Genomic DNA, 16,942 nt, shown 5'->3' with positions numbered 1-16,942 from the left:
ATCCACATTTGTTTATGGTATAACATAAAAGTGTTAAAAGGTAAAGCCATGGCCCTGCCACAGATTATTTCTTGATGTTTTTTAAAAGAATGAATCATGAAAATGTCTGCTTTGATCTCAATGGAAAGACACTAAGAAAAAGAAACAGTAGATTCCAGAACAGAAAAAAAAAGTTCTCTACCTACATCTATACCATCTACAGATGGCATAACAAATGTATGTAGAAAGTCACAACTTGCAAAAGTGAACAAACAAATTTAGCAAGATCAAATACTATCTGAAAAACAGTTGTAGCTGAGTATTATAGCACAAACCTGTAATCTCAGCACTCAGGAATCAAGGAGGTAGGAGGATTACAAGTTTGGTGTTAGTTTGTTGTACTACCAGCTGTGAACAATCCAAAAAGATTATTTAAAAAGTCTTTTAGATGCTGAATATAATAGTAAATAAAATAATAAAATTGTCTGAAAATTGCAAGATGGCAAAAAATACAAATTAATGAAAAAAAACTCAGGTAAATGGGTAAAAAATTTTAACGTTTGTAAGATATAAATACTACTGGAAGCTAGTCACAGTTTTAGTGCAGTGTGTATCAGAATATTAACAGCTCCTTTTTTAAAAACTGAAAGATGAATTCACAAACTCCTTTTTTTTTCCCCCCGAGACAGGGTTTCTCTGTGGCTTTGGAGGCTGTCCTAGAACTAACTCTTGTAGACCAGACTGGTCTCGAACTCACAGAGATATGCCTGCCTCTGCCTCCCCAGTGCTGGGATTAAAAGCATGCACCACCACCGCCCGGTGAATTCACAAACTTTTACCAAATTTTAAGGAACCATGAATAAATTAAGAGGAAAATATCTTAAGCTAGTGAGATGGTTCAGGGACAAAGGTTCATGATGCCAAGCCTGATGACCTCAATTACAAGTTCAGTTCCCTGGACCCAGATGGTGGAAGGAGAGAACCAATCCCTATAAGTTGTCCTCTGACTTCCACAGGAGTGCTAGGGGTCATGTGTGCAAGCATGCACACCCAAAATAAATAGAAGATAGATAGATAGATAGATAGATAGATAGATAGATAGATAGATAGATAGATAGATAGATAAACTTTAAGTAAATAAATATAACGTTAAGTAATTTCAGAACTTACTACAGAGGAATAGTAATTGAAATAGTATAGTATTGTCATTAGTAAAGATAAATACACCAATAGGTTCAAGCATCCCAAACACAGCATATATCTGTGGACAGTTAGTTTTGACTGGCTGCTGAGTAAGTCCATTTAAGGAAGAATAACTTTTTCATCAAATAATGCAAAAGAATACAGTGATCACCTACATCATACTGCATGAAAAGTCAGTGATGCATTGTGTTTGAGTTATGACCAATCCCCGATAAGCATGAACAAATTACCGTGTGCCCATTAAACAAATTAAAAGTGAACTTTAAATGGAAGAATGGCCCAAGTACAAGTCCTAAACAACATAATTTTCTACAAATAAAGCATAAAGCTAAATCTTTAAGATCAATAGGTCCTTTAGATATATACCAAACAAACAAGGCAACAAAAGATAAAATAAATAAATTGAACGTTGTCACAATTAAAATTCTGTGCAAAGCACATTTATCAAGAAAATAATTAAGCAATGTAAGAGAAAATATTTGCATACCTCCTAGCAGTTAATATCCATAATGTATAAAGAGATATAACACAGTAACAAGAAGGTAAGAAAATCAGCTTTTGAAATGGGTCAAGGATTTGAATAGACATTTCTCCAAATAGAGCTATGCAAGTGGCTAAGATGTATATTGAAAGCTTCTCAACATCATTTATTATTATGGAATTATTATGGAATCCAACATTATAAGATGATTTGGTCAAGCTAGGATGGGGTAGCATCAATAATAACAGAAAATAACAAATATTGGGAAGGAAGACTTGAAATTCTTGTAACTTGATAGTAAAATATAAAATGATGCAACCCACCATGAGAACAGTTTGGAGGATCCTCAAAAGGCTGAATATAGTATTATCATATGGCTCTGCAATTCTACTTCTGGGTATATATAGCCAAAAGAATTCAAAGCAAAAACTAAAACAAGATAGCTGTATACCAGTGGTCATTATTCCATCATCCCCAATAGCCAAGTAGTAGGAACAAGCCAAGTATCCATCTGCATGTTAATGGATAAACAAAATGTTGTGTGTACATAGAACAGATAAAAAGAAATAAAATCCTTGATAGCACACACCACAGTATGGACACACCATACAATTAAGGCGTAAATTTCTTATGATCCTACTGATACACCTGAAATAGGCAAATACATAGAAATGGAATGTAGATTAGAGATTAACAGAGTCTGGGAGGGGGAAGGGAGCTACTGCTTTATTGACTTTGTTTTTGTTGAAGGGATTATGTGGAGGGTAGAATACTGTGGTAATAGTTACACAGTCTTGTGCATCTAATTAACATCACTGACTGAACTGTTCTGTTAAAAATGGTGAATGGCAAGACTGCATTTTTTTAAACTTTGGGATACTATTTCTTACTTGGTTATAGATAAAAAATATTTTAATGCATAATTCAACCTGGTAACTGATAATGTCAAAAATATTTTAGCTTTTTTAGAGTGATAAGTAGTAACATTTAACTTCTTCAATAAAAAAGGCCAACATTTGCAGAGTTAATACATTTAACTCTGGGGGCCTAAAGACACTGAAGATGAAGATGGCATTTAAAATTCATTTGCACTAACTTTTCAAGTATATTAACCAGGCAAGTCTATACCTATTTGTGACTATAAATATCACACTCCACCTCCACTAAGACCTACTTATATCAGTCAACTTTCCACACACGAAAAAGTGTTACATAATATTAAGCATGCAAAACAGTGAAACACAGTGCTTTACCCTTTCGCCTGGCCCATCACATATGAAAAAGAGGACATGTCTCCTTCTGAGTACTAGTTTCAGAGATCTGTAAAGAATATTTTTCATGAGAACTACAAAATGTATTTTCAGTTGGTTCATGGAAAGATTCAATCTCTGCTGAAAATACATTTGAAAGACATGATTTGGGACCTGTTCCAGTGATGTGCTAATCGCTTCCCTGTTCTCTGAAATATGTCTCATGGGCAGCCCCCACCCATTCACACAGCAAGTACACTGTACAGAAAGTCACCAAGAACAGACTATAGCTGCTGAGACTGCAGAAATGCCTCAAAAGGAGCTTTGAGTCGTCGAGCTTTCTGCAGTCCTTGATGGAAGAGATGAAATTGAACCATATTTTCTAGGGGAAAAGGTCACAGCCTTGTTATGTAAGGTATGAGAGTCATCATTCAGAAGTAAAATTCTTTTTACAAAATAGAGTTTTAGAAGAAACAGTGACTTTGACTTCTGGAATTATAATAGTGTTTATACTCCTTCTAAACCCAATAGCAATTTAGGAATGTTTTTAAATGTCATTCTTGCTCCCTGATTTCACAGCAATTAATCTCATTAAGAGGTTGTTTGTCTAATAAAATAAAACCAGTCATATTCCATTTCCATTTTATTCACCTGTCCCTTGAATAGGTTAGTTCATTATTTTTCATTAGAATTCATTTGAACTCCAAAACACCTTTCCCTGTACTGCAAGCCTATCTGCTGCAAATCACCCTGATCATTAGGACCCAGCAGAGCAGCCTGCACCGCTTGCCCATAGGATATACACATAGGAGCAGACATTGTCCACACATGTCATGGGATGAGAAACATGGACCAATACTGAGCTTAGGAAACTATCTTTTATAACAAGAACTTTTAGATGAGGGTTTCTGTCCCACCTGGTCCTACAGCTATTTGTTTCCAAATAAACACTTGGAGGCTTATATTAATTATAAAGTTTGACCGATGACTCGGGCTTCTTATTGGCTAGATCTCACTTAATTATTAATCCATAACTGTTGATCTATATATTTCCACATGGCATTATCTTACCGGAGAATGCCCAGGCATCCTACCTCCCCAGTAGCTACATGACATCTCTCTGGTGACTCCTCTTTACCTTTCTTTTCCCAGAATTCTCCTAGTTTGGTAATCCCACCTATACTTCCTGCCTGACTACTGGCCAATCAACATTCATTCATCAACCAATAAGAGAAACATATATTCACAGCATACAGGGCATTCCCCATCAAGCACTAAGTGTACTATGTTCCAAAGCTGTTCAGGGCATCACTCTGCCCCATTGGGAACACTTTATCTTCCACAACTATTTACTATACAAATATCCTTGAAGAGAAGATAGTCCAGAATGCAGACAATATCTCTGCTTTCAAAATATGTTGACCCACAAAGATGAATGGAGAAATCTCACCTAACAGCAAACATATTTTATGAAGGCAATAAAGTCATGATATACTAGCCAGGCAAAAACAGAAAAAAAACAGTATCAGCAGGTCCATCACCTCTTTAACATGATGAAAATGCCATATGAAATAGTAACAATGTGAGCCAGTAAACAAAAGTCAGTACATTCATGTGGTATTTACACTGTATAAAAAGATGTGATTTTAAAAAATGGAGGGGGAATCTATTGCCTTGGCAGATTTTAAAAAGTTATTTAACATTGGGAGTTAGAGATTATTGTTAAGTAAATTAAGCCAGGCACAGAAAGACAAAAATACCATGTTTTCTTTCATATGATTGTCCTGTGTTTTCATTTTTATATATGCAGGATCTGAGTAAAAACAAGAAAATGTACCATGAGAGGAGTAAAAAAGTTGTAAGCAGGGGAGATGCCTTAGTAGATAAAGCACTTGACACCCAAGTGTAAGAATCAGAATTCTGATCCCTAGCACCCAGCTGTATACATGGTGCTTCGGAGGAGGAGACAGGATGCTAGGTGCAAGCAGAATAGCCGAAGTCTAAGCATCCTGCCTTGCTCAGGGGAGACCTTGACTCAGTAATGAAACAGAGAATAAACAGGGAAGATGCTCAACATCTACCTCGGTCTTCCACAGTTACTCACATAGCCACCTGCACACGTGTCCACACACATGCAAACATGCACTCACACACACACACATACATGAAAAAATATTATAGACATTAAGAGGACATCTTAACTGAGAAAGTGAAAAGGTGAATATGTGTAACATTAACACAGAGAGGGGTGTTGGCAGAAGGAAGGGAACCACCAAAAGGAAACCTAGAGCATAGGGCAGAGAGTGAAGTGAGAAGATTGATAAGAACAGTGTATGAAAATGTCACAATGAAACTCATTTATAATATATACTAATGTTAAATACTTTAAAATATATTCCATATTAGAAAAATCAAAAAAATCTAGTTGAGTTCATCTCATTAGCAGAATAAGCAGGGAGTGGGGGGGGCTATGTAGACATACTAACAGACACAGAGAAGTCATTCTGAGTTGGTAGATGTCAAATACTGGTATTAATAGAGATTTTAAAGTTCCTTGAGGAGTACAGTTTTCTCTATGATACAGTTTCTCACCCTCCCCTGCTAGAATAGATGGCTAAAGCCCTCCAGAATGCATGTCTCTATCGTGTTTACACTTTTCTACAGCATGCTTGAAATACACAATGCATTGGATCCTAGCTTAAACCATGCAGCAGGACCAAGTAATTCTCAACATGTATCTCACAAAGTACTGTCAAATGATGGCTCACACAGCCCCCCATCAATGCCTGGGGCAGGTGGGAGAGCTGAACCTCAAGTTCAGAATCTTCTCATTCCATTGACACCAATCCGGATCCACTTCTAGAACAACAGGATTACAGATATTAAAGTATGTGTGTTGTCATCATCATACTCTTAGGTACATCGACTCCCAGATGATGCGGTTTATATGGGGGCAAAGCATGGCTCCTGTGGATGAGAAGAGACTCAGCTACTACAGTAGTGGGTAGTGGCCTTCAGAAGCCAAACCCTATCAGATGATATCTTTAGCCTTATTATTTGATTCATCTTGATATTAAGAAACTAAGGTTAAGTTAAATTTAAATTAATTTAATTTACTGATTAAATAAATCAAGCATATCTCCTATGAGGATAGTAATTTTTAAGAAACTGACAGTGTTCAAGACTGAATTTCTTTATGACAGGCACCATGTCAAAATATCTTTAGATCTTTGCTAAATTATAGTTCATATACTCCCCATGAGATATAATAAATTAGTTTTACCATGTGATGGTCTGACAATCTATTAAGGTCAGCCAGTGACTTCAAAAATTTCAATGAGTCCAAAGGAAATAGAAGCCATTTGAGCTAAGAATATTGAGCTTGCTGATTATTTGAGAAAAAAAAATGATGTATAAAAGGCAATGCAGGTTTCTCCTCTGATAAAATAAAGCAAATATAAATTTTACTCTGTGTTCTCTGTGGGCCAGCCCTATGCTTTGTGTCTGTTAATTCATTTCATCCTCCTGCTAGACATGGGATTTGTATTTGCATGGCCATCATGTTCTAGTGGAGTCTGCATGAAACACTGACATTTGTATTCTGATGTTTTCTGTCACTGGTGCCAACGCCAGTGACTGAAGAACCAGATCAGGCAAGAAAGAGTCTGCAGATTAAGAAGGACACAACTCGACACAACTCGGTAGAAGCAAATGCCATTGGTTTATTGCAGCCAGCAGTTTATATACAAGAGGAGATGGGAAAACACCACCTGCTAGCAGAACACATCCCACGCCCTATCATAAACAGGGAAACCACAAACCCTGTCCATGACCAATGAAGCAAGAAGGGGATGGGAGCAAGGCATAATGTTTCAAAACAAAAAAGGTCCATAACAGGATATTGATGTTAGTGGGCAAGGCCAGGAAAACGGGAGCTACCTGTGGTTATACTGGAAAACAACTCCCAGAGACCCCGTGGGGCCTGGGTCCCAACAGTTTTCTAACATCGTGTCATAGTTTACTTCTTCCTACCAAATAACTCTCTGTGTAGTGGTTTTTAGGTAAACTTAGATTTAGAAACTGCCATTATTCCATGCAGTTTTCATCATTAGAAATTCAAAGTTTGATTTGTAAATTCCTATCCACTCTCCTCCTGCCTACAAAAACATTCAAAGAAAATGAAATTAGCCAGCCAATGATCACTATTTCACATATAAAAATTTGTTTTATTCAGTCTGGTGTCATGAATTGTATCTCCCTCACTGCCTCCTTTTGTTATCTTTCACCAATACAGGATATAGGTACATAGGTACATGGTGACACTGGTAGGGTAGAATACATCATCACAGTACAAGAGTAAACTGAGGCTCTCTGAGAGTCCAGCATGTGGACAGTTACTCACTAAACATCATTTCCTATTCTGTATCAACTCTCTTGTTTTCTGGCATGAATATCCCTCATGCAATATGTTATTATTATTGGTTATTTGACCCATGAACTTTATTTTTGACCCATCTACTTGGATTCTGAACAATCCCAGCCTATACATCATTCTTTTGGATGATGAAAAGCCATGTTTTTAATACTAACAGTAATTTCTAATAACAGTGTCTCCTTAGCTCTAGCCTGCATGGGTGAAGAAGCCTTTGAAAGGCATGAAAACTACTTTGAGATTGTTTCTCTTGACGCATTTGAATAATATTTAAGTGTGAGAAAACTGTCCCTACTTCCTCTCTCCTAAGACTGTGACGACTTCAGTTTTGAAGACAGAAAGCTGCTGAGATTGACAGACTCTTACCTGACCCCCAGTATAGACATGGGGAAAGCCCACAGGCTGAGTGCACAGTAGTTCAGCTAATCTGAACAGAAAGATAACACCTTTGTGCTTATCTAAGTAAAAGAAAGAATACATTAAAAATAGTATTTTAGGAAGAAGCATATGCCTGCCCAGTGCCATGACAGACTGAGCAGGGCAAAGAGACCCATGCACAGGTAGAAAACATGAGTAGATTGGGCACAGTTATAGTGAGGAGGGGAAAAATGTGTTATAGGAGAGAGAGGGACAGACAGAATGGTTCATTTCTTGTGGGCAGAGGTATATCTGAAGAAGTGAAAGCGGTGAAGAGCAGGCTTAGGTGGGTGACTTTTCTGGGCCTGGGCTGCTACAGGACCCATGCCTAGATTCATGGCCCCGATGCAGCCATGATCTGTGTTGATGTCCAATGTCTTTGATACCACGAAAGACTGAGAGGATAGGGCTGTACAGAGTTGGTCCTGCCCCTCAATGGATGCAACACTAGAGAGAACTGGTCCTGCCCTAAGGATGTGACAATGGGAAAGCAGGTGGTAGTATGAATGAGAGAAGGATGCTCTCCTCCCTTTACCCTCGACCAGCTGCAGCACTCAGAACAGGACCTGCACCTTGACTGGGCACATGTAGAGTTGACCCAGTACACAGGGACGTGGGTGAGCCAGTCCCAAAGTTGTGAGCAAGGGAGAGCTGTCCCCATGACTTACCTGTCAAATGATGGCTCACACAGCCCCCCCCCCATCAATGCCTGGGGCAAGTGGGAAAGATGTTCCCATTACTACCTGTCATGGGTTGGGGAGAGACAAACACCCCCTCCCACCAATTGCCTCAGGTGGGAGAGCTGGCCTTGAGGTCAGAAGAACAGGAGAGCTGTCCTTGCCCCTTGTCAACTGCAGCACTCAGGAGAGTGACCCCTACACTTCTACTGGGCAACACAGTAGAGGTGGCCCTGAGGGTGTAGGTGTGGAGAACCGTCCTTGAAGATGTAAAAGTGTGAGAACTAACTGCATCCCTTGCTCATCGCTGCAAGGGATAAACTAGCCAAGGCAATGCTGGACAACTTAACCTGGTGGTGAAGACAGGAGAGAGAGCTGGTAGACTGACCAACCCTGCAACTTACCCAGACCCAGAACCAGGGTTAAGTGTTGGCCCACCCCAACTGTAATCTGTTGGAGCACAAGTTGGGGGTGGAGGCAGTCCTGTAGACCCAGGGCTACAGGATCTTCATGACACAGGTCAGAAATGGGATGTACAGGAATAATCCCAGTGAGGGCCCACTGTGTACAGTGCAGTAGAGACCATGGGCCTTGAACCAAATCCATGATTCTTTTCGATAAACACCTGCATGTAAACATGTATGGATAAAGAGGTTTACTGTGTGATTCACTGTGTCAAACTACAGCCTCAATGATGAGGTTTTCCCTTCCTTTTTTTCCTTAAATTTTATTTTGTTTTATGGGGGGGTGGGGTTTGCAGGGGCAGAAGAAGGATACAAGGATGGGTGGAACAGGATGCATGATATGAAAGACACAAAGAATAAATTGTAAAAATGTCTTAAAAGTTTAATTCATTGAGAACTCTACGCAATGTAGTTTGATTATAGTCACCTCCAGCTCCTCCTAGATCCACGCCCACATCCCTAATCACTCAACTACTCGTTTTTGTTTTCATTTGTAGCCTATCCAGGCCCATTCATTTGCCCAAATAATTCTGTGGACCAGGCCTCCTCCTGTAGTGTGAATGACCTACTAAATCACCACACTTCAGACTGAGCCTCCCTCTCCTAGGAGCTAGCAGCTGCTGGTAGGGAAAAAACACGTGTTAGTAATATGTTTAATGAGGCCTTACACCTGCATCTGCCCATGGTATGTGATGTTAGGTAAGGAAAACCCAGAAGTTTGACAGCCCAGAAAGGCTGGCTTCATTACTTGGTTCCTTTTGTCACATGTTGCAGTATGCTCAATCAGATTATATCAGCTAAACATGTAGCATAAAGGAACTTAAGCAGAGTCTGTAAGGGGCAGGGGCATTGAATACTAAGGATACAAACAAACCTGACAGATCATCCTAATTAAGCTCCTTGTAATTTACAAAAGTTATTAATTCAAATATCAAATGAAATGATAGGAGGTCAGATAAAGACAATTACAAATTATCTAAAACCTACCTGAGAGGTAGCTCTGCATCTTATTCTAAAACATACCCTATTTACCCTTTGACTTTTCCTTCATGTTTTCAGCCTACATAATACAAATAGATGTAATATATAATTTAACAGCAAGCTTGAACTGTTCCTGACTGAAGAGGTTTGGCTTTAAATAGCCATGCTGAGAGCCAGGTGAATTCACCCTTACTGTCTGAATTAGCAGCCAAATCTGGAGCAGGCCACTTCACATCACTCAGTTGCTACCAATGATGAAGCAGAATTTGCTCTGAACTGGAGCCTCATCTGACCTTATCACCAGTCACTACTAGCAAGTGCCAGAAATTTTTCCTTGTTTAAATAAATATCATATTTTATTGCTCTCATACTAATAAGCAAAAATAAAGTGTGCAGTAATTAATAGTGAAGTTATACATCTTTTTAAATGTTTTTATAAGCCTTAGATATTACATATTAGCTGTTTGAGTTTGCTTCTTTGTTGCTGTGGTAAGCCCTATAACCAAAAGCAACCTGAGGAAGGAAAAGGCTTATTTGGCTTACACTTACAGTCCATCACCAAGGAAAGCCAAGATAGGAACTCAAATCAGGAACCTGAAGGCTAGAACTGAAGCAGAGATCGTGGACCACTGCTGTCTATTGGCTTTCTCCGTCCGGCTTGCTCGGCTACCCTTCTTATAGAGCTTAGATGCACCTGCCCAGAAGTGACACCACCCACAATGGGTTGGACCTGTCTATGTCAATTATCAATTAAGAGAATAGCTCACAGTGATGACCACAGACCAGTTGATATAGGCAGTTTCTCAATTGAAGCTCCCTCTTCCTAGGTATGTCAAGTTGCCAACCAAAGTTAGCCATCCCATGGGCCAACCAACAAAAGCACATTTCTGTTGACCAAGTTATTCTCAGGCTACAGATACTTGCCTAGTAAATACCCCCGGAGTTCCATGAGATGGAGATGCAGTGTTTCTCAGAAGTGTAACAAGGGATCATGCTTCTGAGATTCGCTTTTCTCCACTAGCCAGTCCCCTAAGTAGGCCCATGCTTTGAAGAACACAAAAATTAAAGCTAATTTTCTTTGTAGGAGTACGATTATGTCTGTCCAACTCATTCAGGACTAAAACAAGAAAAATATTCTTGTAGAACTTTGCTCAGTTAACTGCACTGAATAAAATTGTCAAGGTGAAAGATGAAAAGGTCAGTTAGTGTTTCCAGGTCACTGAGTGGTTAGTTCTAGTTGGAGTTGTGATGACTAGGGCTTAAATTTAGGAAAATGTGTAGGGGTAAATCTTCACAAGTCATGTCAGGTGATGCTGATGAGAAGTCTCAGACCCAAAGTCATTGAAAACGTGATCCAAGTCACTGAGCCAGGTATGTCTGCACTGCCCCTTATAACCCAAACCAGAACTTCTCACAGTTTCTTATTTAAAAGACAGCTGTTAGACACATAATACACCATTCAGTGAAGCCAAGCTCAGCTTTGTTCAAGGCACTGTGATGAAAATACAACTTCCTTTATAACCATGTGTCTGATTTCAGTGAGCTATAAAGTAATTTGACTCCTGTATTTCTAGGATTCCACAGGCATGCAGCTCCAGTGACACGGAGGCAGTTCCCCCATGGTGCACACAGGATGGACTACCTGCACTTCGAGGATGACAGCCGCGGATGGTGGTTTGACATGGATATGGTGATCATCTATATTTATTCAGTGAACTGGGTCATTGGATTCATTGTTTTCTGCTTTCTTTGCTATTTTTTCTTTCCGTTTTAGGAATCATCATACTCCACTATAATTGAACAATCTTAAATACAAACAGCAATGGCTTAAACATTTTGAGAGTGTGCTTTTTAGTTTTTATAATGTTGCATCATAAAAATTGTTAGTGTTCATCGAAATTCTGAGGATAACAGATTTCTTTACTAATGTCTTTCATGTAACAACCTCAACTTTATTCGAGAGCTGATCTACCAGCCATTAGGAACAGTGCACTATTAATTCCATAGATTTTACTTTAGGACTTGGGGTTCTAATTTTACAGTATCATTTTTATACTTACTATGATTGTAAAGACTGAGGTTTTACCTCCATTTAAAAATAGTAAAAATATGAAATGAATAATCTGAAAGAATAGCATCATTATTACTAAGATGTTTAGTCAAGCGCTACATATTCTTAGGCAACTGATGTGCATTAAAGATAAAACATATTCTCTGGGAACTAATCAAGCAGGGTATATTGCATTTTGATTTCTGAATATATCTACTCTGTCTCCTTCTAGTACCAAAAATCTGACTATCCTTTTTGTAGACTTCATAGCTTTGGTGCAACATTTTTAACTATGATAAGAACATGATGTTACATACAATCAGACTAATACCCAATAGCTATGTTAGAGAGCCATATTAACACTTTCCAATTTCAGAATGAATCACTTGAGAAACAATGAGTAATCTGACCTAAATGTGACCTAAATGACCAATGCATGTCCAAGCTGTAATTAATCTGGTGATTCATCTAACTAGAAGATTGTCAATGTGCAATAAAGAGTGGCTTTTACATTTTTTATTGTTGTTATTTGACTTAATGTGTGTAATAAAGAGTTGCTAAAATAGGATTATGTATTTATATAAAGAAAGACTGGTGTTTTATTATATTGCAATAACCATTATAGTTAAGTTTTTCCACATTAAAAGAAGAAAATATCTAAACAATTACAGTGTGGGCAGGAAATGAGGAATGTATCATAATTCAGAAGTGAAAAAAATAAGCAGAGACATAAGCTTATGTGTTTACTGGGACAATTTTCTTTTTTGAGATCTAAGACCAGTTAACAGTAATGAACTGCTAACCCATCCTTTCTGCCTATCATGTTGTTACCTGATTAAAAAAAAATATGACTTGTGGTACTATTAATACTACAACCATTCAAAACAGATATGCTGGACCAATTTAGACTGTAAATACCTAAAATTCAGCATAATTGCTGGCTATATCAAATACAAACATTAGGTTGACATTTTGTGATCTTCAAAAAATATAAAAGTGGTACATACTTTTGTTCTATTTATTCTTATTTCTGTTTTCACAATTATAGCTGTGAAAATATAGAATCAGACATCAAATCCAGAAAACAAAAAATTAAATGCAATTTAAAAAGAGATATATTTGTGTTTATAAATTAATGTTTATAACCATTAACTTTTGTTCTGGATAAAAATAATAATGTGAATAAAGGGGAAACATCAGTCCTCCTGCAATACAAATATCAGTCCTCCCACAATGCAGATCAAACTAAACACAAACAGGGACATTATTTTAAGAACCTTGAAATCAATTACAGCCATTTTCAGGTAATTCCTGGCTTATATGCTTTAGAAAGTATATCTTGATCCATTCCTAAATTGCTTTAGAAGTTTTTTATTATATGCAAATTAAGGAAGCAAGAAAAAATAATATAGATACATATTTCACAGAAAGCATCCATTCATTTCATTCTTGGCACACATTAGTTATTTGTACCTGAAACCTAAATACAAACATCTACATACCCATCGGAATGCAATTATAAATCTCTAATTTTATTTCAAAATATTTTACATTTTATGCACCTGGAGCAAAAAGGAACAAAATACTAAACATATTTTTTCTTAGCGCTACCACTTTCTAGGAAGCCAGATAAAACCTGCAATGCCCAGACACTGAGACAGGTAAGGACCACAAGAGGCCGGAATGTAAACATACCCCTAGGTCTTTAGCTTTTCTGTTAAAAGTATGGCATGTGCCCAGCAGTAGTGGCTCACACTTTTAATCCCAGCACTTGGGAGGCAGAGGCAGGCAGATCTCAGTTTAAAGCCAGCCTGGTCTACAGAATGAGTTCCAGCACACCCAAGGCTTCACAGAGAAGCCCTGTCTCAAAAAAAAAAAAAAGCAGCATGACTCGTGTTCCATTCTACCCCAACGAAAGCATTTTAGCATCTGCAGGAGACAGAGCACCTGAAGTCTTTCAAGCAAGATGATGGTCACCTAATCCATCCCAGAAATCATCAAACTCCTGCCTTTCTCTTTGTCCAGAGGGAGAGCAGCCAGTCTCTCTTTCCGTCAGTGTTCGATCCCTTCCGATCTCTACCAACCCCACTTACAGCCTAGCTTATATTACACACCTTTGGCTGGGTGACTCCATATCCAGTAATAAAATGATTTTTCTTCTGCATTCTAGTACACAATAACCAGGAACTGGTTAAATTCATGAATTAATCTTAAAGTTGTTTTTAATGGGTATGAGTGTCTGTCTGTCTGTCTCGCATGCACCTGTGTGCCTGAGGAAGCCAGAAGAGGACACTGGATTCCATAGATTTGAAGTTACAGGCAGTGTCAGCTAGGAAGGCACAGGTTCTGGGAACCAAACTCCAGGACTTGGGAAGATCAGCAAGCACTCTTAACAGCTCAGGCATCTCTCTAGCTCCATGAATTTAAAGAAACACAAAAACTCATTGTGTGCCTCTTCAGCATCTTTTATATATTGGCAAAATATCATTTTCCAATAAAGAACCAAAAGGGAAGAAAAGAAAAATCCTAAATCTAATAAAATGCAATATTTGTCCCCAGTAATATTATTTTGAAAATTAAATTTTATGATCTATCACTAACAATAATTTGCTTCTACCGAGTCCAATAGTGCTCAAGCCTAATTTTAAACAGGTTTGGATATTCATAATAATACCTGAACTGAGCAACATTTCTAAATACTTTGAATAATTTAATTTTTTGAGAATTTCATTATATATATGATGAGAATATATATATATATATATATATATATACATACATATATATATATATATATATATTACATCTTGTTCAACTCTAATTCACATTCCCCTCTTCCAATCCCTTCAATGTTTTTTCATATGTTCCTTTATTTTTTTTTGTACATATACTGAGTGTTATGATAAAGAGCCAGGGTAACCTTGGCAGACTCCATGGCAGGTGAGGGTGACCGAGGAGGGGAACAAACATGCCAGGCAGACAGAGCTTAAGTGGGAAGTTTTATTAGAAAGGGAAGGGGTGGAAGAGAAAGACAAAAGGGGTGAAGAGACACAGAGACAGAGAGAGGACAGAAGAGGAGAGGGAGACAGGAAAAGTTCTGTCTGCTCCAGGGGAACAGCAGGAAAGAGAGAGGGAAAGGAGAGTAAGTGGGTGGGGTCTTTCTTTTAAAGGGGTCCTTTGCACCTTCGTGCAGACTATGCAACCATTGAACCCTGGGCTGACCAGGGTACTGCCTGAGTGCATTCTGCCAGGTGGCAGGGGCAGACCAGCATAATGCCCGAGTCCATTCAGTGCTAGCTCTATGTGCATGAGTATAGGATCACCATTTAGTTCTTCATGTCTAGCTTTTCAGGGCCTACACTGAAGAAAACTGACTCCAATCTCCCACAAGCCAATACTTGCCGGTAGTTCCTCAGTTAGGGGTAGGAATGTGTGAGCCCCGCTTCCATCCATACTGACATTTCATTTGAATGGCTCAAGTGCAGGACTGGTGCAGTCACGGCCCGTGTGAGTTCACGTGCAACTGACCCTTCCTATCAGTAAAATAGCAGCATATCCCTGAACTCATGCACCACCTGTCTGTTACAGTCCTTCAACCATCTCTTCCATGATGATGCCAGAGAGGAGGGGTATGATACAGATGTCACACTTAGGACTGGGTACTCTGTAGTCTCTTACTCTCTGAACCTCGACCATTTGAGGGTTTCCATATAAGCACTATCTACTTCAAAAAGGAGTTTCTCAGATGAAGGTTGAGAGATGCCCTCCCTGGTCATAAAGGAAGTACTTAGGAGGTGGTTTAAAATTCGTGTCCGTTTCATAGATAATAGTAGTACGTTTGGTTCAGAAATTTGCTTGGTATCTTACTGTTCAAGTGAAATCAAAGTGTCCTGTGATGACTAATCTCAATTGTCAATTACATAGGATTTAACACCACTATAGCAGCAAATCTCTTGTTTTGTCTATGAGGAATTTTCTATATTAAATTACTGAATTGGGAAGACCAACTCTAAGAGTGGTGACATGATTCTCTCCCTCTCCCTCCCCCTCCCCCTCCCTCTCATTGCCTCCTGACTGTGGCTATAATATGACCAACAACCACATCAAACTCCTTCCCCTTGACTCCTTTGCTATGATGAGCTATACCCTGGAACTATCAGCCCAAATAAACCCTTCCTCCCTTAAGCTGACCTTGTCAGGGGATTTTATCATTGAAATGGGACAACTTAATACATTACTATTGGAAGCAGAGTTTTCTACTCTTGTCTTCTGTTATCCAAGATAACTCTGAAAATAACATATGTCCAGAAATCCATTTCTGAATGTAGTTATGGCAAAGCTGAGTGAGATGAAAGCTGCCCACTGAGTTCCAGTTCCTTCTGTTAGATAAAAGTCCACTCACCTTAACTAGGTTAGTGTGCACTGCCCATGTGGTCACAGATATAAATAATAACTTGGTGTGCCTTTTATTTCCCACTTAGAGATGGTGCACATGGTCTTCCAAAAACAGAACTGATTTTTGCCCTAGTTACACTGTGCATAGCTCTTAACTGAAAAAATGGCAAAAGATTTAAGGATTGTAATTTTTTCCTTACAACCATAATTTTTAAAACGGCCAAAGAAAAGGTAAGGTAAGGAAATATCACCAGTTAACCAATAACAAATGAACTGAGAATGTGGTCCAGTCTGGTTTTAACTAACTTTTTAACACACTATATTGATAAATACTATACTACTGCCACCTCTTATTTCACGGTGGTAAGAAAGGCTGCTTTAGTAGAAATGACAATAGGAACTATACTGCTTAAAGCCCATTCTTTCCAGCCATTAACATGGAAATTCAGGACTCCTAACAAGAAACGAGGTTCATGTGCTATATCGTGGAATTCCAACAAGGTTGAAAGAATTATAGTTAAACCAATAATGAGAGGAAATATATGCATATATATTTCATTTAGACACAAAACTAAGCAATATTAAGAGAAAAAGTTAATATACAAATAAATAC

The 16,942-nt window shown here is 38.4% G+C and overlaps 1 protein-coding gene across 2 annotated transcripts in view; it reads left to right on the top strand.

Annotated features, from left to right (window-relative positions):
* Rnf180 (ring finger protein 180) overlaps positions 1–11,658 on the top strand; it is a 135,830-nt gene extending 124,172 nt beyond the window's left edge. For both annotated transcript variants that reach the window (XM_035439137.1, XM_035439136.1), the window contains one exon: positions 11,459–11,658. In XM_035439137.1, the coding sequence (XP_035295028.1) occupies positions 11,459–11,658 (200 nt within the window). The remainder of the gene's footprint in view (positions 1–11,458) is intronic.
* Positions 11,659–16,942: the final 5,284 nt, after the last annotated feature.

Source organism: Cricetulus griseus, chromosome 2 (assembly GCF_003668045.3).
Source record: "Cricetulus griseus strain 17A/GY chromosome 2, alternate assembly CriGri-PICRH-1.0, whole genome shotgun sequence".
Lineage (NCBI taxonomy): Eukaryota > Metazoa > Chordata > Mammalia > Rodentia > Cricetidae > Cricetulus > Cricetulus griseus.
This window is presented reverse-complemented; position numbering and strand designations above follow the sequence as displayed.